General features: G+C 40.3%; 2 protein-coding genes across 2 annotated transcripts; both read right to left on the bottom strand.

Moving 5' to 3' along the window:
- Positions 1-6774: 6774 nt before the first annotated feature.
- On the bottom strand, positions 6775-24061 carry LOC308706839 (sushi, nidogen and EGF-like domain-containing protein 1). The gene is made up of 12 exons (XM_081392705.1): positions 23867-24061; positions 22202-22357; positions 20317-20441; positions 19926-20222; positions 19739-19834; positions 19528-19666; positions 8732-8862; positions 8344-8622; positions 8091-8186; positions 7819-7969; positions 7576-7658; positions 6775-7487 (listed from the first exon to the last, which is right to left on the bottom strand). Exons 4-12 carry the CDS (start codon positions 20097-20099, stop codon positions 7407-7409), a joined length of 1230 nt encoding a protein of 409 aa, XP_081248831.1. The 5' UTR covers positions 20100-20222; positions 20317-20441; positions 22202-22357; positions 23867-24061; the 3' UTR covers positions 6775-7406.
- LOC308707205 (uncharacterized protein) lies at positions 10294-12272 on the bottom strand. The gene is made up of 2 exons (XM_081393455.1): positions 10704-12272; positions 10294-10502 (listed from the first exon to the last, which is right to left on the bottom strand). Exon 1 carries the CDS (start codon positions 12229-12231, stop codon positions 11311-11313), a length of 921 nt encoding a protein of 306 aa, XP_081249581.1. The 5' UTR covers positions 12232-12272; the 3' UTR covers positions 10294-10502; positions 10704-11310.
- Positions 24062-25059: the final 998 nt, after the last annotated feature.

Here is a 25059-nt window from a genome sequence, read left to right as displayed (position 1 = left end):
CGGACGTAACCTATAAGAGTATCCAGCGTTGGATCACTAGGCTTGAGACGCGTCTGCTCAACAATCCGCGTTGTAACTATGAGGTGAGAAAAATAGAAAATGTTCGTTGTAAGTGAGTTTAAAGAGAAATCAAGAATTATAAATCAATCGATGGAGCTCCAAAGACAACAACGCGCTCAGACGCGACGCATGCGCATTCATTTTATATTTAAATTAATACAATAAATCCCGCATGTCACAAGGAACATGTTTTTCCACCTCCACGAATGAGAGTGTCGTTCATTATGTCGCCTTGTTGAGGTAAATTGTAGTTTTCCTTGCTTTCCCTGGTCTTAAAGTGAAAATAGTATTTAATTAAATACATTTATGGTGAGATTACTACATTTTATTTAATTAATCGCATTTATGGTGAAATTACTACATTTTTAGGTCAATCTGTGTTCATTTTGACCACGAAACATGCGCTGTCACTTTAATTCAGCGTTTGCAGCACAGCAGAAATAGACTCGGTGCGGAAACGATCGCGGCACTGCTGTATACGCACCGTACCTGGAACGTATGGACGGACTTCAACCGCGTGCAGTGTGAAAGCTCTAACCTGTTAACATGGGTACGAAAAAAATACACACCGCTGGCGCATACGCACTGCAAACGGAGTATGTGTGAAACGGGCGTTAGATGCTATCAAATCAAAACAACGTGGGACTACAGTGATTGGATGTCGTGCAGGGAGCGCGCGCGCTCTCTGCATGCATACAGGTTGTGCACATTTTTTTCACAGATGCAGATAAACTGAGAGCGGCGCGGCCGTGTGGACATTTTTTTCCCCAGTTTTCATGGGAAGTAGCAAGTCTTCTCGAGTCAAAAGGCGCAAGTCCAAGTGAAGTCACGACTCGAGTCATCATGTTAAAGTCCAAGTCGAGTTGCAAGTCTTTGTACATTTTGTCGAGTCGAGTCTGAAGTCATCAAATTCATGACTCGAGTCTGACTCAAAGAGTTAGAAAGAACAAAGAAATACAGGTTCCCATTACTTCTCTTTCTTTGCACTGAGCAATTAACACAAACATGTTTAGATTTTTGCATGACAGGGCAGCTCTTCTGAAAATGCTTAATGTACATTTATTATTTATTATTAGGCTACATAGTTTGTCTCTCTCTGTGCCCATTTTGATGAAGCTAAATTCTCAATAAAACTGTTTTCATTGGTATATTTTACTGTTTCTGTTGTCAAACAACGGAATGAATATGAAATGGTGACTGAAACGCGACCCATTAAGAACCAGCTCTCCCTTCCAAGATGTTAATCTGCACAATTATCCTGATAATCGAGCCGTTGTCTGATGAAATCAAATACAAATAAGATAAACACAATATCTGTTTTGCGATTTCGGCTATACTTGCATGTAAAATTAGAGAAGCAATGCCAATATCATATGTGTTTACTGAATTAAAGCGCTGCTCCTCTCTTCAGCGCGAGACGCAGAGAGAGAGCGAGAGAGAGAGAGAGGCGCGCGCGCGTGCTGGGAGAGCAGTACCGGTAGATTCTCAGAAACTAAGGTTTGGGCGCTTTGTTGAAGGGAAAAAATCGCTAAATGGGTCTGCAATGTCGCTAAGTTGGCAACACTGTGTATCTCCATTTCTCCAACTAGGTTTTGGGCCACGGGTCAAACAGAAAATACGCGCTGCGTTAATCGAGCGTTAAAAAAATAGTGCAGTTAATATGAGTTATTAACGCGCTAACTTTGACAGCCCTAATATATATATATATTTAAATATATATATATATATATATATATATATATATATATATATATATATATATATATATATATATATATATATATATATATCACCATTATTTTTATTTCAATACATTCCACAAGGAAGGACAAACATTCTAATTTGAGAATATAGTTTATGGAGCTTAACATTAAAGGGAAAGATTTGACTTACCTCAGACTGCTTCTTCTGCTGCTCTTCCACCTGATGTGGATTAGCAGGAAGTTGACTGATTTTAAACGTGTTACGCCCTGTGATTAAGAGGATCATCTGGAATGGAAAAAAAGGGTGGAGGAGGAGGAGGAAGAGGAGTAGTGGGTGGAGGAGGAAGAGGAGAAGGGGGTGGAGGAGGAAGAAGAGGAGAAAGGCGTGGAGGAGGAGGAGGAGGAGGAGGGGTGGAGGAGGAGGAGGAGGGTTGGAGGGGGGTGGAGGAGGGTTTGAGGAGGAGGAGGAGGGGAGGAGGAGGAAGATGAGAAGGGGGTGGAGGTGGAGGATGATGAAGAGGAGGAGGGGTAGGGGTGGGGGTGAGGGTGGAGGAGGAGGAGGAAGAGGAGGGGGGGTGGAGGAGGAGGAAGGTGAAGGGCAAGGGCGAGGAGACAAGACACTCTAGTTGCCCATATCTTTGTCCATGATATGACTATGAGGGAGGCTGGGCTACGAGTAAGGCCAAATTTGAGTCACTGCACCGTCGCCTCAATCATAAGAACCTTCCGAGAGAAAAACAGGTACAGTAGATGTACTTCAGACTGCTCTGTAACTTTTGAGAGCTGCACTAAGTGCTGTTACAACACATACATGTACCGTAGCTGCATCAAATTGCCTCACATACAGATAGAGTTTTCTGATTGCTTCCATTTTGTGAAAAGGATGTGTTACTGTTACAGTAATCAGTACTTCTATTTTTCTAGGACACGGAGATGATGAAATGTAGGAAGCCTTCCAAATATTTCAGTTCAAAATATTATTATTATATTATTATTATTATTATTAGTTGATGCGTGCCAGCAGGGAACAGGCACGCAAGAGGATTTTCCCCCTGCTGCCTGGCAATCCCAAAGACGGGATTGCTGAGGCGGAATCTTTGTGTGTGTGTGTGTGTGTGTGTGTGTGTGTGTGTGTGTGTGTGTGTTGTACAGTGTAGTACATGAATGGATAAAAATGTGCCAATGTATCCATTGGTTGTGTCTTTTGTGTTCATCATGTGGGGGGGCAACATAACACAAGCAACATAACTTCCCAGTTTTGAAAATGTTGTTTTAAATTTCTTGCACCATGTAAGACTATGTTGTAGTGTGTGTGTGTTTGTGAGGGCTTGTTGTAAAAAAAGATTGTGTGCATAAGTATGTGTGACCTCACATGTATGCGTGTGTGTGTTGGGAATTTATATGCTTGAGAGACAAAAAGGAATTTCCCCAGGAATTTTTTTAAGACTGCCACCCTTTATTCAAAAGACTTTGAGATATGTTTGGTAATTGTACCTGAATGAATTTAAAATTAATTTGCTATATTTCAGATCAATATATTTATTTCCTCAAAATTTGTATTAACTTTATTCTCATCTGAATTATAAATAATTTATTTCTGTATAAAATAATACTACCATTAAAAACACATTTGATTTTCTTTTTTAATCAATGTAGAATGTGTAACTTCAAAATAAACAGATTAGTGCTCTGTTTTAGGACAAGAAATGAAAACCAATGCAATATGATGAATGTCCAAAAGATGAGATAATTTTAGCTTTTAAACAGTGTGTGTGTGTGTGTGTGTGTGTGTGTGTGTGTGTGTGTGTGTGTGTGTGTGTGTGTGTGTGTGTGAGACAGAGAGAGTGATTTTGGTTAGGTGACAGTTGTAGGTTACAGTTTGACAAGAGTTTACAGTTTGACAAAAGCACAATGTTGTGTTTTACACAAATATAAGTAGGCTAAACACTTTTTGCAGTTTTAATGATGTCCTGTATGAACAAAATGACGGAGTATGTTTTTATGTTTCCACTGTTCAATCGCGCCTGTGCCCCCCTGCCCCCCTCTCTCCCTCCCTCTCTCTCTCTCTCTCTCTCTCTCTCACACACACACACAGTCACACACACACATTCCAGCATTGCAATCTTGACATCGCAGCCTGTTCATTCATTTGCTGCGTTCACACCAAATGCGAATAGAGCGTCAAACTCGCGACTATCGCCTCTAGTTCGATGCTTGAACAGTTTGAATCCATTCGCGCGTCCAAAGCGAACAGGACGCTCTGCACGCGTATAATGGTAAAACGAGTGTTTGAAGCAACTCCGGTTACTTTCGTAACCTCGGTTCCCTGAAAGGCAGGGAACGAGACATTACGTCGTGTGACGTATATGGGAACTCCTCCCATATACGTCACACGACCTAATGTCGAAGTGACGGCCTTGAAAGGGAACCCGCATAGACGTATACAGTAATTCCGCATTACATTAATTAATGTGCACGCGAGTTTTACTTATTTTTATACCGTGTATTCTCCGTGTAAATCCAAGCTCCGAACCTTGACGCACGTACCGACCGATCTAGCGTTCTGGCAGTGGCGTTTTCTTGCGGAGGCCAAGGGAAGCCAGGCTTCCTCACTTTTTCAGAATATAATCGTCATTTAATAAACACTTTTGTTTTCACAGTTTACGTAATCCGTCTGTCATCTCCTTATCGTCTCTCTTCATTCATTACTGAGCGTTTTATGATGTGTAAAACAGCGCCCCTATAAAAGTGACATGGTGAATGAGCGTTGAAAACATGGTACTGCACCCTGTGTCTGTGAGGAGGCCAGGCTGAGTTGGCATCCCTTGATAGAAAAAAAAGAATGATTAACCAATCAGGTGACGCTATTGTCACGACACTGCTCCCCTGTGATTGGCCAGGACAGTGTCAAGGGAAGCCATGAACTTGTTGGCATCAGGCCAATCACATAACGTTATCATCGTCAATGAATGAAATAGCGGAAGATTTGTGGATTTGTGTTGACATCTTGTTTAGCTAGTTAGCTAAAATTATTAATTGTAATTATGGAGGGTGGAGATTTGGAGTATTTGATAAAAAAATATTTTACTAAACTGCCTCTACAGCAGCAGTGTGTGAGAGAGAGCGAGAGAGAGCGAGAGAGAGCGTCTGGTCTGAACTGCCCATTTAGCGATGTGTTATTTTTTTAATGTGATTATAGTTCTTCTTACTGTTTCTTGCGTGCTTTGACTAAGCAGCATGTGAGTGCACTTTGTTGTTTATTGTTGTGTATTATCCTTACATGAGCGTCACACCAATCTAAGGGTGTATTAAATGAAAAAGGTTATCTTCTTGTTGCTTACCGTTGGCGTTTCCTGTCTGCGAATGTTTTAATAAAAATCACCATGAAAGATGTTTAAGAGGACTGACTGTGTGTGTGTGTGTGTGTGTGTGTGTGTGTGTGTGTGTGTGTGTGTGTGTGTGTGTGTGTGAGAGGGAGAGAGAGCGTCCGTGCTCAAAGTGTTGCATTGTAACAAGCGTCTGTGTGGGCCTGAATTAATTCACGTAGTGTAACAGCGCAGCGCGTCTGGGTTGAACTACGTAAATTCATTCAGGCCCACACAGACAAAAATGAATAGTTGAATAAAGTTGTTATTTTTGTTGTTTTTTTTGCGCACAAAAAGTATTCTCGTCGCTTGGGTTTGCAAGTTTCGATCCCATTGAAGCCTATGGTGGAGTGATCCAGCTCTCAGATTTGATCAAAAATATCTTAATTTGTGTTCCGAAGATGAACGAAAGTCTTATGGGGTTGGAACAACATGAGGGTGAGTAATTCCTGACAGAATTTTAATTTTTGGGTGAACTAACCCTTTAAAGCATATAAACATAAAACTGGGTTTCTACCAAGTTTTTTCCCACTCTTCATTTCTGTCACCTGATGGAGTTACGGTTCCTTGCCACTATCGAGTTCTTCCTGTTGAGCGACATTTCTTTTCAAAACACACTTGAGAGTGATCGTGTTGACAGAAATCTGAGTCTGAGGAGGTGCTTGTGGCACGACTGTCAGTCTCACGTAAAGCGCTGATGACATGTGATGTCTGTGCACGGAGTTATGGAAGTTCATAAGTTGACAGGCAGGTAGGACATTGTCTCATACCATTTGTGAATGTGATGATTGGACGAAAATGTTTTGGTCCTGCGAATTCCACAGAAGATATATGTACATATTTGAATATTTAGAGCACTTATCATTCATTTCTATCAGGATGTGAAGAGAGTTTCAAGCAGTATAACAAAAAGTGTTTATAAAACAAATAGCCTACCCTACCTTTAAGCAATATTGAAAAGAAAGGTAGACAAACAAGAGAAATGCATGCTGCGTTTTGCCCAATAACTCTGGTCAACCAGGCTCTATACCAAGGAATCCGCAGGGGAGCTTATGCCCTTACAGATGCCAATGCACAGAGGGAGAGTAACTCATACCCTGGCTTGAGTAAACGCACTTCTCCAAGAATGCTATGGTCAACACTTAACTCCAGCACTTAAACTATAGTATGCAACAAAGTGAACAGGACTGTTTTATTTCTTTTTCTAAAGACGACAACCTTATCTTTTGCACTTTTCTTAACTCCAGCTCTATGCTGCGTGGCAGATCGTAATTGTGACATGGTGACTGTCAATATTATTTTCTAGTTATGGTTCTAAAGAAGGTGAATGAATGAAATGAATAGGTTTACTTTCACTTATGAACTGGTTTAAACTTCTTCAGCTGACATTTGTAAACACAGTCTATGACAAACACCATGAATGGGGCTAAAAAGGAGCAGAGAGAGAAGAAATAGTTACCAAAAACGGAAATTCTGTCATAATTTACTCATCCTCGTGTCATGACAAAACAGTCGTGGCTTTTCAATAAAATCAGGCTTTCAAGTAAAATTGATGCAAAAACACCATTAAATGTATGTTATCTATACAATCAATGCACTATATGGCTTTGTGTGAGATAAAAAAGACATACATTTATGTTGTTATTCATTTAAAAATGTATTTATTTGTGAATTATTATTTTTTTGCACCATGCTATTTGCATATAAGTTGTTGGAGGAAATAAAATCCTGTAGGTATGAGCTGTTGGAGGAAAATTAAATTACACAAATGAAAAAAATATAAATTGTAAACTTTGACTGTGAAGGTGAGGGAGCTACAATTCTCAAAATAATTAATAGCTTATATCATACACTACAGTTATCTGCAGTGATGTCACAATCAAGCTGAATAGTGGGTAAAAAGCAAGTAAAATGGAATACACCCTTGATCACTGAACTGAAATTGTGGATCGGATCAGTATGAATCGTTAATTAATAATTTAGACTAGTTAAACTGAATCATCGATTCATTTAAATGCTAAAAAAAAAACGATCACAATGGTCACATCGAAAAAATCTGATAAAAACACAAAGAAACCGAGTGCGGAAGATTTAAGGAAGTTTTAATCGTAATGTTTTTTTATTTTTTACTTTGTAAAAAAAGTCATATGTATCTATTTTATAAAACTTTTATGCTGCTTTGTGCCCATTTTAATCTTTTGAATGAAAGCACATAATGTAAAACTGGGATTTAAAACGAACAAGACTGTTTTATTTCTTTTCCTGAAGGAGACTGAATTTACGGCTTTATCTTTTGGAGTTTTCTTAACTCCAGCTCTATGTTGCTTGGCAGACCGTAATTGACCAGCACCTGTTTTATCTGAAACAAAGATGGAGAGACAGATCAAACTAGCTATTATCTATTAGAACCATATTTTGTATACATATTCGTAATACGTGTGACATACTTGCTGTAAAACACTCTCAATGTTTCCACTCTGTGTTAGATTTGAAAGCGAGGAAAGTTTCATTTGAAGTCCAATGACGTTGTCTAAAGGGAAACACAGAAAAACACATAAAATACTCATATTTGTTGACATTAATCAAACAAAAACACATGACATGACATTTATATGAAATTTATCAAAACACTGGCTTGCTAAAGAAAAAAAAAATCGATTATCTATTTCTAGAAAGACAAGACTTCTTACTATTAGAGGTGTTGCGTCCAATGTCCACCCTGAAGGCCCATCGACCGGGAACATGGACATTACTGGAGCTCTTGAGGTTTGAGATGGAGTTTCCGCTGTTTGATCCAGGAATCACAAAGAAGTCAGTGGAGTTTAATGTGTCATAACCAGCCTGAAAGTATGTAAAAACATTAATCATATAAATAGCGTATATATATACAGTGCATATGCTACAGTAGATATTTTAGTGAATAGTAACATTTTGTTCTCAACACAGAATACAAGCGTCTTACCTCGACCAGAAGTCCTGTTACAGCAATGTCACCATAATTCATCAGAATAAATGAAAAATTACTGCCTGAAATTAAAACCACTTGAAACGAAGTTTCCTGCAAAGATTGAAAATAGATAATCACTTAAGCACCGTTCATTTTGTAATATAAAAATAATTTTTATGAGCATTATTGACCTACTACTAATTCTGAAACTGAACTGAATTGTGCATAAACTGAAAACATTCACATTTCATAAGTATATCAACCTTACTGTGTTAGAGATGGGATAGTAAGCGACTTTATCCCACGTTGCAACAAAGACCCAAGAAGCGCTGAAGGCCAGATTTGGGAAATGACTGTTTATATCCTGAGTGGCGCGTGTGAGAACACTTCCGTTAGTGTACTGATGATATGAAACCACACCTCTCACACGGTTGTCAAGGTCGGTCCAAAGACCAGCAATTATATCTTGGCTTCCATTAGCAGGAAAGGAGTAGGGAACATATTGTGATGAAGGCTGGTTGAATGTGAGGTGTCCATTATTATTAACCTGAAACATGAGAAATATTGTCAAAATCACAGTCACAGGATGACAGATGAGTTTATAAAGCATTCAACTCACAGTTAGACTTTGAATCAAAATGGATTAAAATTCTTACATAAATCTGCCTGTATGAGCGGCCAAAGAACAGAAATGGACTCAACAGTGGAATAACTGAGGAGCTTCCATCATCAACAGCAGCGTTTCTTGTGTCTCCTGATGAGCCGAATGGGTAGAATATCCCTGGTGCTGTCAAGAGAGAGAGAAAAAAAAAAAAAAATCTGACATTGTTTTCACACTGATTTATCTGATAATGTCTGGCTGCAGACTTGCACTTGCACTATCAGACTTGCACTCTCAGTCACCCGTGCTTCCGTCACTTACTATAGGGTTAGGGTAGGATTAGGATTTGGTTTAGGGTTAGTTGCATGCGATTATGCATAATTTACTGTTATTGCTATGGCAAGTTAATTTTACATATGTAGTCAGAGTGCAAGATCAAGTCTGCAGCCAGACCCTTCTCGATTTATGGGGCTCGTGTTTGAATCTGGCTGTGGTGGCCGACTCGTGGGACTGAGCCAGAAGTAAAGTAAAACAATTGAAAATGGGGGGAAAATCTCATTATAAAAATATATATATATATGTTCTTTGCTTCCACTTCATGCATTAAAATTGTTAAATGCACACCTATGTACTGTCCCTTATATAATATAATACAAATAGAATTACATAATTATGTCATGTATAATTTTTTTATTAGCTATTATTTCCTCAGGATATTTTAACCTCTTTGTATTAAGGTAATTTTACTTCTGACTGAAACATTCCGGTTTTGGGGTTACTTGTCATTTAAAGGGGACCTATTATGCCCCTGTTTTCAAGATGTAATATAAGTCTCATGTGTCCCCAGAGTGTGTCAGTGAAGTTTCAGCTCAAAATGCCTCACAGATCATTTATTATACCATGTTGTAAATACCAATTTTTCCATACAAAATAAAAGAAGCCATTTCCGTATGTGTGTCTTTTAATGCAAATGAGCTACTGCTCCCCGCACCCTTTCCAGGAAAGCGCCTTCCTTCAACAGCTCCTGCCTGCATCGGAAACTCTGACAAATACTAACAAAACGTCTGCTTGCTTTTGATTATCATCTATTGAGATCACACTCACAGATATTGAAGTTCTTCTTCTTCGTGAACGTTTATTATCGGCATGTGTTTTAAAACTTTCTGAGCGCACACATCTGAAGCACACGCACAGAAAGCTGGATGTCAGATGGCACGTCTCGTGAGTATTAAACTAACTTCCCTTTCATGTCTTATCATTGTGTTTAAACTCTTAAAAACACAAGGACATGTAAAAAACACAAAGTTCACAAACACTGTCAGTTATGTATGTGAACATAAAAAGCAGGGACAGAAATCGCATGTGTAGGCTATATTGGAGTAGGCATTTCCGTTAAAAACAAAACTAATCTGCTGCGTCTCCAACTGCCAGTTGTATAAACATAAAGACTGTGCCTTGAAGGTGCTGTATGCAAGTTTTTGACTGTATTAAAGCATAAATGTGGCCGTTCAAACGTTATGTCAGGAAATAAGACACAGCCATAACATCTAAAGAAAACGGGTTCTTTTATTCCTGACTGAGCCTCAAATGAGGCACAGCGTTAATGTATATTTTTGTTCAAGAGAAAAGCAGTTTTAGAAAAACATTCCAATTAATAAGTAAAATTGGCATAACAAAATAAACTATCAAACTGACTCCAATAAGTGCAGAAAACAAAGTAATAAGAGTCTTACAAAACAAAACAAATAAAAAGGAGGTTTTCACATTGATAATCTCAGAAACAAATAAAATGAGTGCCAAAAACAACGGTAGTGGCCTGTATGTGCCTAATGAAAGAAATAAAACAGCATACATGAGAAATCTGCACATTTCACCACATTAATACATTACAATACACAGTTTGACCCCTTCTGTTCAAGTCAAACAGTAACTACACAAGAAAAATAGTATACACTTGAACAAAGGTACAAATATTCTTTAAAACTTATACATAAACACTTTAGGAGAATAAAATGATCAAAACTCACTCTTATTGAGACTTTGAAGCACACAGAAAAAGCTCACGTGGCAGCTGGTGCACGTGCAATATCACGCGTGGCTGTTCTCCCCTCTAACACGGCATAAAGAACAATAATTACTCAAAGTTGCATTAATATATTAAATAAACCGTGTTATTTAACCTTTCAACAACTTTTTATAACATATCACAGAGTAACTCACGCTCAATCTTCCCCAACGTCTCTGTATTTCCTTTCCCCACGGAAGATCTCTCACGTGCAGGAACACCACACTCGTACGAGCAGCGAAATCAACCATACACTCGACAATATCACACGGCTGTTATCACCACAGATTCACAAGTCAATATCAAACTGGAAATGTTCTCTCTTTAACAGTTTAATCAACTACTTTTCCCTCTGTGTGACTCTGTCTCAAACTGCGCTCTCTTTCAGTCGGACGCGCTCTCTATCTCATCTGCGCATGCACACAATCTTAAAGGGGACAGCGCACGGCTGAGTCAAAGCAAACATAAGGGCAAATCACCAGGGGAATTAATCAAATTTCAGGCTATTCCTGCCCCGGTTACACTCTCCCCTGCCTACAGTCAACGTCCTCGATGACTACAAACATGCTTTAATCATCCACTACTCCTTGTAGTTTTCCAGATGTATACAAAACTATTCCAGCTAACACTTGGGAAAGAGCATCGGGACTGAAAGACACAGAATTGCAAGCCGATTTAGGCAACCTGTTTGGATTGCTATGAACCCCAGCAGTAGACCGCTGGGTCCTGCGTGGTGAAGGACAGGGTACATCCACCTGGGCACTCTCTACCCTGGGCTTTCGGGGAACAGGAACTGGCCTAATCACCACCACATCCAATGCTGAATCCTTTCTTTCTGTTTTGGGCTGAGGGAACTGTCTTACTATACTCGCCTCATCATCTACTTGCACTCCATCATTGCCCTCCACTTCTCTTATTTCAGCATCATCCTCTGGCTGCACCACTGGCTGCTGCAACCTCCCAAGCACTTCGTCCACTGGATCCTCCTTAGTCCATCTGGTTTCCTCCACCAGCACACATTCTGCATCCAGTGTAGGCATCCCTTCTACCAACTCCGAGGTAGGAACTTTTACAGGTGTCACTCTTTTCCTAGGCATCGGCACTGGGACTGGTCTTGGACAGGGCCTGATGTCTGACCTATGCACTCTTTTTGCAGGGCCACCACCCACCGGTTCCACGGTGTAGGTTGTTCCATGCACCTCAACTACCGTATACACCGTGGGAGCCCAGGCATCCTGGATCTTGTTCCTTCCTGGAGGACGATATCGTAAATACACCTGCTGACCCACTGCTACCTCTGGACAATACACCACATTCTCACGCTTGGCAACACGGTCCGCTGCCTTTCTTTCAGCATACTCTCGTGCTCTGGAGTGTGCATCCTGAAGCCGTTCCTTATGGACAGACAACCAGGTAGGCTCTATCTCCCCTCCTGTCTCCTGACCCAGCAAGGCATCTACTGGTAAGTGTGGCTGCATTCCAAACAGCATGTAGTATGGAGAGTAACCGGTGGAAGAATGGGGAGTCACATTGTAGGCGTACACCAGCTCAGGTAAGTACTCTGGCCATCTCCGTTTCTTCTCAGGTGGTAATGAACGCAAGAGATCGTGCAGAGTGCGGTTAAATCTCTCACACTGCGCATTTCCCTGGGGGTGATGTGGCGTAGTGCGGGATTTCCTTACCCCGTACAGCTTACAGAGTTCTGCAATAACGGCACTCTCAAAGTTCCTCCCCTGGTCTGAGTGAAGACGCTGTGGCACTCCATACTTAAGGAACCATTCCTTCAGAAGGACCTTAGCTGTAGAGTCTGCCTTCTGATTGCGGGTGGGGAACGCCTGGCTGAACTTAGTAAATACATCGGTTACAACTAAGACATTCTCCCGCCCATCCGATGCAGGCTCTAGTGTGGTGAAATCCATCGCAACCACCTCTAATGGATGTGACGCCAAGAACGGGGCCCAAGGTGCTTGTATCTTCGGCTGCGGCATTTTGGCTAACACGCATCGCTGGCACTCCTTCACCCACTTATCCACAGCATCACTCATCCCAACCCAATAACAACGCTGCTTGAGCAGGCCCAGCGTCCTCTCAATGCCCTGATGCCCCATCTGGTCATGGACACTTTGCAACACCAGCTTGACCAGACATGCAGGGAGCAGCAACTGTCTGCATTCCCCATTGAACACATCGTCAATGACTCTAAACAACAGCCCCTCTCTCTCTTGGATTCTATCCCACTGCTTAAGCAACAAGAGCACAGATCGAGACAAGCCTTTTCTCTCATGATTTGTGGGTTTCCTCTTCCTATCCCAGAAACACTTAAGCGTGCTGATGGTCGGATCTTCCTCCTGGAACTGACGGAGCTCATCTTTCGTGTATCCAGGTAGGGTTGGGGTATTCTCCAGGAGTTGTCCCTCTTCATTCCCTTGATCAACCATGGCTGATTGTAGCTGTATTGTCCCTCCATTTCTAGGCCCTTCCATTAGCCCTGACAAATCAGCCTCCACTGCCGTCCCGATGCAGAGCCCGCTGCAAATAGCCACACAGCCGTCGTATTCTGAATCTTCAGTTACCACCTCCATTCCCTCTAGCCCTGGTCTTCTGGAGAGAGCATCGGCTGCAGTGTTACACCGACCAGGACGGTACTGCACGTCAAAATCGAAGACTGCAAGCTGTGCAACCCACCTCTGTTCAATTGCACCCAGCTTGGCTGTGTTGAGATGGCACAGGGGGTTGTTATCTGTTAAGACAGTAAACTTCGATCCCAGCAGGTAACTCCTGAACTTCTCCCCCACTGCCCACTTGAGTGCCAGGAGCTCCAGCTTCATACTGCTGTAGTTCCTGTCATTTCGCTCTGCACCCCTTAACCTCCGACTTGCATACGCTATCACGGTTTTCCTTCCCCCTTGCTGCTGGTATAGCACAGCGCCTAATCCCAGGTTACTGGCGTCAGTCTCCAGCACAAACGGTAGGGTGAAGTCCGCATAGCCCAGCGTTGGCGCACAGGTAAGCTTCTCCTTGAGGTGCTCAAAGGCCTGTTGGCATTCTGTTGTCCAGGAGCCCTTGAACAACTTATTGGCCTGAACCACACTCCCCTGGCGAACACAAGTGTTAACCATATCATGAAGCGGACCCGCCACTCTAGAGAAACCCTCAATGAATCTTCGATAGTAACTGCAGAACCCTAAAAAGGATCGCAGCTCCTTTAGAGTGTTAGGGACAGGCCACTGCTTCACTGCACTCACTTTGTCTGGGTCTGTAGACACCCCCTGCGCTGATACAACATGCCCCAGGAACTTTACCTCTGACTGCAGAAAATGGCACTTTTCCACCTTTACCTTTAGACCAGCCTCCCTCAACCTTTTTAGCACAGTCTCAAGCCTCACTAAGTGTCCCTCAAATGTACTTGAATAGATAAGCAAATCATCCAAATATACAAGTACCATTTGAAAGACCAGATCACTCATTATGCTTTGCATGAGGCGCTGGAATGTCGCAGGCGCATTACAGAGTCCAAACGGCATCCGCTGGTACTCATACAGCCCAAATGGTGTAATGAAGGCTGTTTTGTTCTGGTCCTTCTCATGAACTGCCACCTGATGATAGCCACTCGCAAGATCAATAGATGAGAACACCTTGGCCTTGCTCAAAGCATCCAGACTCTCGTCAATTCGTGGCAATGGGAATGCGTCACGTCTAGTTTTAGAGTTCGGCTTCCTGTAATCCACGCATAGTCGGAGACTCCCATCAGACTTACGAACTAACACCACCGGAGAAGCGTACGAACTGGAGCTTTCTCGGATGACACCCTTTTTGAGTAATCCGGAGATATGGTCCTTTACCTCCTCAAATTGGTTCGGGGGTATTCGTCGGTATGGCTGTGAGACAGGGAGGTCATCTTTCAGGGGAATCTCATGTTTTACCAGGTCAGCATAACCAAGGTCTTCGTCACAGGTGGCGAACACATCCAAGTACTTCATCAGGAGTGCCTTCAGCTCTGCCTGCTGTGTAGGGGTACCACCTATCCGCACCTTCTCCAATGGACACTGCAGGTCACTCCCAACCCCTGTCATTGATCTCTGGTGGACAGTAACTTCTTCATGATCTGCGGAGATACGATGGAATGTAACCTCGCAGGAGCTACCCTCAAAGCGACGACCCTGGGTAAGTATCCCGAGTTTCAACTTAGGCGGCAACCACACATCCTCTGGTGACAAGTTTACTACCTGCACTGGGAACACTCGACTACCAGGTGACACCAAGGTAGGAACCAGGACCAGGCCACCTGGCAATGATGTATTACCTGGTTCAAACAATCCTAAGCCCCTATTTCCAATCAGTTCCTTGTGTGTTTTAGCCTGAATTGTAGCAACTGAGCCTGCAGGTACATACAGCTTATGTGTGCCTATTGTCCGAACCATAGAGGTCGCCTCCACTGGGATAGCCTCTTGCACCTTGTTAAAGGCGGCTCTCCAGTCAGCATCCAACGTCCCTTCCAAAGCATTGTCAAACTCGGCCAGAATCAACTGTTTACAGCGCTGCGCTATGTTCATGCCAAGTATGCCTGGGGGCGCCAAGTCGGTTGCCCCTTCCTCTTGGTCACGAATCACCAGGAACCCACAACCAGGTATAGTCAAACCCATTACCTGGATATCAAGTTCGACATACCCAAGGTAGGGAAGCGGCAACCTATTGGCAGCGGTGATCTTCAACCACTTGGTCGTACAATGCATGTCTTTATCTTCTCCATGAAGATGCTCTTTGAAGAAGCTCTCTGTCAAAGTACTCACATTGCTGCCAGTGTCCAATAGGCACCTGACAGCTACCCCCCCAATGTAAATTTCGACTTCTGGGCACTTGCCCACTGCATGCTCCAGGAATCGCTCTTTGGTAAGGGTGCCACTGTTTGAGCCATCAGTGCCACCTCTCATTGCTCGGCTCTTCGCAATGGAGGCGCACAGTTTCCCTGAAGACTCTGAGACTCTGGCGTAGCTGGCACAGGGTTTTCACGGAAGCGTGGCACAGTGCATTGCCGGGCTATGTGTCCAACTCCCTCGCATCTCAAACAAATGGGTTGACCATCACGGGTATATTTTGGCTTAAACCTGGCCTTACTAGGTTTCTCACCACTTGGGTCAGACCTCTGGATCGTGAGGTCACGGACAGCATTGGTAAGTTCCCCGATTGCTTTCCCTTGTTGTGTAATTACCTTAATTACTTCCTGCAGGGCTACACTCAAGTCACTTGGTACGGTCGCAGACATTCTCGCATGCTCTACATTTTCCCCCACACCCACTAGATTTCGGTTTCTAGCAAGATTAGCTGCACGGGGTCTCTCTTCCAAACACCACATAAGGGCCTCCTCACGGACTTCAAATAATGTAGCGTGAGGTCGCTCTCTAACCACCTTACGCAGTTCCCTACGGAGCATTGAATCCCTCACTCCCTCTATAAACTGATCTCGCAATGCCAGCTGCATGTTCGGAACAATATGGGGTGACTGCTGGAGTGCAGCATTGAGCAGCAAGGACAGGGCGTGTGAATAATCACGGAAATCTTCACCATCCAATTGTTTCCGTGCATAAAATGCATGTAACAACTGGGGGGTGCTTCGCTTTTCCCTGAAGGCTGCCCTCAAGTAGGAGAACATGTCTTGAGGTAACTTATCCTCCCCTCCCATACACAACCTGACTTCATCTAGAGCGGAACCCCTTAAGTGGGAGAGGATAAAATCCACCTGATCCTCTGTATTTAAACCCCTCACTCTGATTACTCTCTCAAGTTCCTCAATGAACTCATCCACATTTTGGCAATCTTTACCCGGATCCCCACTGAAAGGTACAATATGTCTCTCTCTTGGGATATACACATAAGATCTAGTAGGTACATTAGTCATGTTAGAAAGCGTTGACATTACTTGATCATGTCTACGTCCCAACTCCAGTATCTGTGACTGTAGCTGCGAGATGGGGTTACCTCCCTCAATGTCCATTTCCGGAGCTGCAGCACCTGCACCCTGAATGTCCTCACCCTGGGAGGATGCATCGTCCATGTCCTCAGCGTCCATGACTCACAGTTGCAGAAAGTCTCAGTTCTCAAACAGTCAGTTCAATAAGCACCGTCCTTCACAATCTCCTCCGACGCAGCAGTCCAGGTTTGCTGGCTCTTGGTCCTCCTGCAGCTCCTTTCAGGATGGCACACAATATTCTGCAGGTCCTTATAGCACTCAGCCGCTCTTAACCACTACCGTTGTTTGCACCCTACTATTTTAGCACTCTTATCACAAAAATAAACCAATCCCCAAACAAAAAAAAACGGAAACCCCACTCCTGGTACCAAATTAGATGTGGCCGTTCAAACGTTATGTCAGGAAATAAGACACAGCCATAACATCTAAAGAAAACGGGTTCTTTTATTCCTGACTGAGCCTCAAATGAGGCACAGCGTTAATGTATATTTTTGTTCAAGAGAAAAGCAGTTTTAGAAAAACATTCCAATTAATAAGTAAAATTGGCATAACAAAATAAACTATCAAACTGACTCCAATAAGTGCAGAAAACAAAGTAATAAGAGTCTTACAAAACAAAACAAATAAAAAGGAGGTTTTCACATTGATAATCTCAGAAACAAATAAAATGAGTGCCAAAAACAACGGTAGTGGCCTGTATGTGCCTAATGAAAGAAATAAAACAGCATACATGAGAAATCTGCACATTTCACCACATTAATACATTACAATACACAGTTTGACCCCTTCTGTTCAAGTCAAACAGTAACTACACAAGAAAAATAGTATACACTTGAACAAAGGTACAAATATTCTTTAAAACTTATACATAAACACTTTAGGAGAATAAAATGATCAAAACTCACTCTTATTGAGACTTTGAAGCACACAGAAAAAGCTCACGTGGCAGCTGGTGCACGTGCAATATCACGCGTGGCTGTTCTCCCCTCTAACACGGCATAAAGAACAATAATTACTCAAAGTTGCATTAATATATTAAATAAACCGTGTTATTTAACCTTTCAACAACTTTTTATAACATATCACAGAGTAACTCACGCTCAATCTTCCCCAACGTCTCTGTATTTCCTTTCCCCACGGAAGATCTCTCACGTGCAGGAACACCACACTCGTACGAGCAGCGAAATCAACCATACACTCGACAATATCACACGGCTGTTATCACCACAGATTCACAAGTCAATATCAAACTGGAAATGTTCTCTCTTTAACAGTTTAATCAACTACTTTTCCCTCTGTGTGACTCTGTCTCAAACTGCGCTCTCTTTCAGTCGGACGCGCTCTCTATCTCATCTGCGCATGCACACAATCTTAAAGGGGACAGCGCACGGCTGAGTCAAAGCAAACATAAGGGCAAATCACCAGGGGAATTAATCAAATTTCAGGCTATTCCTGCCCCGGTTACATAAAAATACCATAATGTTTGCAGATATTTAGGAAACATGCTGAGTTCAAATACTTGTTTCTCTGAAAAACAATGCTATACAGTCAGTTATCCACAGGTTGCCAGTTGGTGGAAAACACAGCATTTTGCAGCCATGGAAGAAAGCGAACAAACTGGGTCAGAGATCCCAGATTCTACCCGACTGAGGAAATGAGAAAAAGCTTCCTCACCCATCTAAATAAATCAACTCATCAACTAACAATGTGTAAGTCTCCTCACATTCCATTGTCAATTGCTGAGCTGATGCAAGCTCCACAGCAGACTTCTTCCCGACAGTCAAAGCGGCGCTACGTCAAGAAAGTGCGGAAGACCGTGAGTACTTAGGGTGCCATTTGGGACAGGGCCAATGATCTCTGATATTTTGAATTTGGACTGCAGTACCCATTTCAACTGCTAGCTGTCAAGCTCACATACTGCACCTTTAAGTACTAGTATGACCAACTAGCGGTTAGTCTTACGTTTTTAGTACCAATCTACATTTTGATGTAACTGATTTTAAAAAGTTATGAACTTAGAAATGTAATGAGACTAGTCTTAGCAGTTTATGCAACCAGCCCCTGTGATGTCAGCAGTAAATGAACACTTTTCACTCTTAAATCCAACAACAAAACACCTCAATCGCATACAAGACAATCTTGTTGCTACAGCTTCTCCGGCATTGAGACAATGGCGGACAGAAACTGGCTGAGCAGTATGACGTCAAACTATGAATGAATGAAGCATTTATATAGCCCTTTCATATGCACTACTGTACACCCAAAGCGTTTCACAATTATACCAGGAAATCTCTCCTCAACCACCACCGGTGTGCAGCATCCACTTGGATGATGTGACGGCAGCCACAGTACAGTACTGGCCAAACACCTCTACCAGCAGCAACCTGGTTTTCCCAGGAGGTCTCCCATCCAGGTACTAACCAGGCTCAACCCTACTTAGCTTCAGTGGGCAACCAGTCTTGAGCTACAGGGTAATATGGCTGCTGGATACCTCTATACTAATATGAGACAGTTCGTCAGTGGTCGTGGGCGGGGCCTGAGTAGTATGACGTCATACTGCTCAGAAAATGAAAACGCTTGTTCTATGAGACTGTTTAAAAAAGGAGTGCATAGATTTTTATCATTGTAGGGTGGTTGTGTCCACACATTTATATGCAAGCACCATGTAAAACTGAATTTTGGATAATAGCTCCCCTTTAAGACATCAATGTGATTCGCTGACAGCATGGGAAATGATCAAATACATGTTTTTCAAAACTCGGGATGACAACCGGTCAACAACTGATGATAGTAATGGACATCTTAATGAATGTGTTACCTGTTCCGTTGTTCACAAGAAAAGCCCAACGACCCGGAACATTTACATTAGTCGTGCTGTTGAGGTTTGCGATGGAGCTGCCATTATTTGCATAATAAATTTGATAGTAGTCAGTGGAGTTTACGGTGTCGTATCCAGCCTATTAAAACACGAATGTTATGTATTCATACAAAGCCTGTATAGAATATTATATAAATCTTGTTAGTTTTACCTCCACTGGAGAAGATATCACAGCAAAGTCACCATAATTCATCAGAATAAAAGAAAAACCACCTCCTGAAATTAAAACCACTTGAAAGGTGATTGCCTGAAATAAAAAAAATAAAAAAAAAACATCATGATTCATAGTCTACACAGTCTATGACCTTGTGCCTGAAAAAAAAAAAAAATCTATTTACCGGTGCTGAGTGAAGATTAGATACACTTGTATTCCCCATCTGAACATATTTCCATGTTGCAACAAAGACCCAAGAAGCAGTGAAGCCCCTCTGAGGGAAATACTGGTTTATATCCTGAGTGGCGCGAGTGAGCACACTTCCACTAGTGTACTGTTGATACGAGTAGTTACCCATCCCAAAAGAATCAGGATCAATCCAGAGCGGAGCAATGAAATCTTCGGTTCCATTTTTGGGAATGTAGTAAGGGAGAGATTCTGGTAAAGGTTGGCTGAATGTAAGGACTCCGTTTTTATTAACCTGAAATAAGAGAAATCAGTTTAAATTCAGTTTGAAATGGCTTACCACAACATTTCAATTCATATTAAGTCTGGTATTGAAACCGGATTCTCACGTATGTGTGGTTGTACGTGCGGCCAAAGAACACAAATGGAGTGGAGAAGGTAACATTTACAAAGGCGTCAAAATGTTCACTGTCTCCTGCTGCTGAGCCGAATGGATAGAATATCGTCGGTGCTGCTGAAAGAATGAACAAAAAATACAAAACGTCAACAACATATTTAATCTCTACATACATTTATATATGTTCCTTTAAGAGTAAAATCTAACTGAAGTACATTGTCAGAGTCTTTAGGAACACTTAAAGGGGTACTTCACTGCTGGCAAAATGGGCTTTCAATAAAAACTGAGCTGCATTTACAGTAGAGATGTGTTTTGTTTTGTTTTTTAGCTACCTGACTAGAGAAAACAAAGAAAAAAGGCTGATGTCTTCCCTTTTGCCAAATACTGTAGGTACGGAAACTTCAACACCCATAATGTACTGGGCATGTTGCCATCCAAGGCAACTCCCACCAGTCTGCTATCCGCTTGTTAACTTGTGACTTAAGGAACACTGTTTCCAGGTCCAAGCATTCAATTATTTCAATTCAGAATACTATTTCAACAGTCTCCGAGTTCATGGCGTCCCGGATATTTTAAAGATTTATAAAGTGGAATCACTCTGGCCAACTGAGATTTCGCTCTGGAGATAAAAGTTAGATGAAAAGTTAGCTGGCTGGTAAGCACCCTCGAACTAACATTGGTCCCTGAAGATTACCTCTCCACCTTCTTTGACTTTGAATTTTTCTCAAGAAGGTTCATTTTTTCTGTTGAATGTCATCGAGTAAAAACATGAACTCAATGGAAAGTAGCTTTATAGAAAATTAAGATACTGATACTGTTTTTCTCATGTTTAAAACTGTAAAGCTGCTAATTTGAAACAATTTATTGTATAAATTGGTATGTAAATGTAACTTTACTGTTTGTTTTGTTTTTTTTTACATTTGATTACTTAATTCAATTTCTGTAGGTGTTATTTCTTACCTGAATACTGTTAGACCTATACCTGACAACTTAAAGCAGTGTTAATTTAATTTGTATATTTGTTCTGTTTAATTTATTTGTTCTTTTTTTTGTGCTTTATTTACTGACTGTTGAATCTTAGTCAACTAAATCTATTTGTCTATTTTAGATTTAGCCGCCTTAAATCTTGTGATATTTAGTCAACTACTGTAAAACCAAAACTAGTAGACCAAAACTAAAACAGTTCAGATAACTAAAATATAAATAAAGTTCAATGGCATTTTAGACAAAAGACTATGACCAAAACCAGCACATTGTAGGCAGTTGCTAAAGGCTGCGAAGAGGAAACGCAACAATGGAAAATCTGAAATACCTGTAGTCCACATTTCAAACTGGTTGAGCATGAACACAGTGCACAGACATGGGAAAGTAATTCAATAATGATGTTTTGACAAAATTCTGTTGAACTGCATAAGCAAATTGCTATAAGAAAATAATTTAACAGTTAAAATGCCCATTACCACCATCATGACAGTTATCAGGGCAACTTGGGTTTACTTGATTAAATATTTAGTAATCTTACTAATACATATTATTAGAAGACGAAGAATTACAATTACACTGTTATGATAGATTGATTATAAAGTGTATTTGAGAATATAGACTAAATGGATCTGGCTATGTGAGACTATAGTTTGAATAAATCCCTATTATTATAGGGATTGAATGAATCCCTATAATTAATGACACATTGAGATGAGAGTACAGAGTGGCTCTTTCGGCATTATCCTGAACATTGTAAGCACATTTTATGTATCATAGAATTGAAAAGAGTGCTTTAGGCGAAACAAAGGAGAAAAACTGAGAGAAATTGCTGTTCTGCGAGTTTGTTCAATTCACACAACAGATCTGGTTCTAATTCAAAGGTTCATAATTACCTGGCACTGTCGTTGATGGAGATGTTGTTGATGAAGAATTTGTTGATGTAGAATTTGTTGATATATAATTTTTTAATGTAGAATTTGTTGATGGAGATGTTATTGATGTAGAATTTGTTGATGGAGATGTTGTTGGAGATATTATTGGATAAATGCCTTTTGAAGAAAAAGAACATTATTTTTCAATCACTGTGTAAAGCTCAATTAACCCTGTTATAAAAAAAACAACGAAGTATATTTGAGACTAGATCTGGCTATGTTAGAATGAATCCCTTTTCTTTTCATGACACATTGACATTACAGTACAGAATATCTCTTTTGGCATTTTCCTGAACATTGTATAAGCATTCGTTTCATGTTTCGTAGAATAGTAGAGATACTCTTTTGGGAGTATAACGTGACATCCTTTTGATTTTCCCAGAAAAAAACGTCCCGAGTCCTTTACAGTAAAATCAGTTTACAGACTTTCATCTAACCTAGGAAGTCGGGGAAGGTCTTGTTTTTAAAGTTTAGTTACACACTGTTAACACATTGGCAATAAAAAAGGGATTAACACATGAAAATTCTTACATACAGCCCCTTTTACAGTAAGAGTGCAGTTAACAATTAATGTTAACAGTAAGTCACTGTACTATATACTGAGAAAAACTGTAATTGTTCTAACCTTACATTTTGTAAAAAATCTTACATTTAACAGTATTTTAAAGTAAAAAGAACAATTTATCTCATAATTTACAGTGAAAAGCCATACATTGACTTTCCCAGGGGGTTACATTATTTTACACTGTAGTTACACATTTAAGTACTGAGTAATATTAAAGGGGTGGTATAATGCCCTTTTCACAAGATGTAAAATAAGTATTTGATGTCCCAAGAGTGTATGTGAAGTTTTAGCTCAAAATACCCTACAGATATTTTTATATAGCATGTTAAAATTGTCCCTTTTTGAGGGTGAGCAGAAACGCATAGTTTTTGTGTATGTCCCCTTCTTTGACTTTGAATTTTTCTCAAGAAGGTTCATCTTTTTCTGTTAAATGTCATTGAGTAAAAACATGAACTCAATGGAAAGTAGCTTTATAGAAAATTAGGATACTGACACTGTTTTTCTCATGTCTAAAACTGTAAAGCTGCTAATTTTAAACAATCTATTGTATAAATTTGTATGTAAATAAACGTGATGTGATTTTACTGGAGTGTTGAATTCCAGAGCTGGAACATCCGCATCGCAATGATCAGATGCTTTCTTCACTTACGGAACAAAAATATATGGGAATATACTGCAAAATATAATGCGATATATTACATAATAAATTTCCATATATGGGAAACTAGTGCTTATATTTTTCAATGTACTGCAATATAGCATTGACCACGTATGGCTATATATTAATACATATAAAATATTTATAAATGGAAAAAAAATAGCATTACATGTAATATTCACAAAGTTTTATCCTTTATTGTGTACATATATTGCACATACATGTTCCCATATAAATGTGAATGTATGTTCACACATATACACACACATTCCCAGCATGCTTTGCTTCTAACTGTTAAAGGAGAGCAAATGTTAAAATTAACTGTTATTTAATGTGTTTTGCTCAAAACTATAATATATATATATATATATATATATATATATATATATATATATATATATACCTGGCACTGTCGTTGATGGAGATGTTGTTGATGTAGAATTTGTTGATGGAGATATTGTTGAAATGGCTTTTGAAGAAAAAGACAATACATTTTAAATCACTGTGTAAAGCTGTTGTAAACAAAACAAAGTATATTTAAGACCATAGACTATATAGATGTGGCTATGTGAGACTAGATTAGTTTGAATGAATCCCTTTTCTTTTCAAGACACATTGATATTACAGTACAGAATCTTTCGGCATTATCTTGAACATTGTATAAGCATTTGTTTCATGTGTGATAGAATAGTAGAGAGACTCTTTTGGGAGTATAATGTTACATCCTTTTGATTTTCTAACCTTACATTTTGTGTGATTTTACCTTTTTTTTTTACATAAGAAAAACATAAATTTCATAATTTACAGTGAAAAGCCAAAAACTGACTTGAGCTGAAGATGTTATACTGCCCCACACAATAAGAGAATGGTTAGAGTGGAAAAACATGTTCTAATAAAGGTCTGTTTTACCTGCCAGTGTTGTTGGTGCAGATATGTTTTGTGCCCTGGCTGTTAAAGAGAAAGAAAGATTATTGAAATGAGAAACACACATTTGCTTGCATTTCTTGCCTTTGCCACATTAAGACTGGTAATCAAAAAGATAGTAAACAAAACCTTACTCAGTGCCAGGACTGATATGAGCACCAGCAGAAGCTGTGAAGCCAGAAATAATCTCATGATGCTGAAGTCAGAGATAAAACCAGTAGCAGGAGTCCTTCTGTAATCAGAGAGCATTATTAGAGCACTAATAAATGCATTTAAACCAATGTCAGCTCTTTTTTAAAAAAAAAATCTCATTTGAAACCCATATTAAAATTAAAAATGAAATAAAAGTTTACATAATAACAACATAGACCATCACAATTCTAGTATAACTTTTTTCCGCAACATCAGTCAAATTATCCGCACACTCATTTGGGCTTATTTTGAGTCACAAATGAACAATTCATCAGGTTGATATAAGTTAATAAAAGTAAATAAACAACACGTATAGTAGGCCTACAGACTCTCTATTTGTACAAATTGCTGCACATTCATTTAATTCTGAATTGTGCACACATAAGTTGAAAGGCATTTGTTTGTGCATAGTAAATCAGCAACATTTATCAAGTTCACGGATAATTGTGCGTGCATTTATTAATCATTATTATACTAAAA

Source organism: Scardinius erythrophthalmus (assembly GCF_964197995.2).
Source record: "Scardinius erythrophthalmus genome assembly, chromosome: 18".
NCBI classification, from domain to species: domain Eukaryota; kingdom Metazoa; phylum Chordata; class Actinopteri; order Cypriniformes; family Leuciscidae; genus Scardinius; species Scardinius erythrophthalmus.
This window is presented reverse-complemented; position numbering and strand designations above follow the sequence as displayed.

What these genes read in the sequence shown, in the direction of transcription:
- LOC308707205 (XM_081393455.1), bottom strand. Translation starts at nt 12,231, where the DNA reads ATGCTGTTTGGAATGCAGCCACACTTACCAGTAGATGCCTTGCTGGGT.
- LOC308706839 (XM_081392705.1), bottom strand. Translation starts at nt 20,099, where the DNA reads ATGGGTAACTACTCGTATCAACAGTACACTAGTGGAAGTGTGCTCACT. An exon ending in GCTCATACAGGCAGATTTAT is followed by an intron (nt 8,623 to 8,731) that starts GTAAGAATTTTA and finishes CTCATGTTTCAG; the next exon opens with GTTAATAATAATGGACACCT. An exon ending in ACTATCCCATCTCTAACACA is followed by an intron (nt 8,187 to 8,343) that starts GTAAGGTTGATA and finishes CAATCTTTGCAG; the next exon opens with GAAACTTCGTTTCAAGTGGT.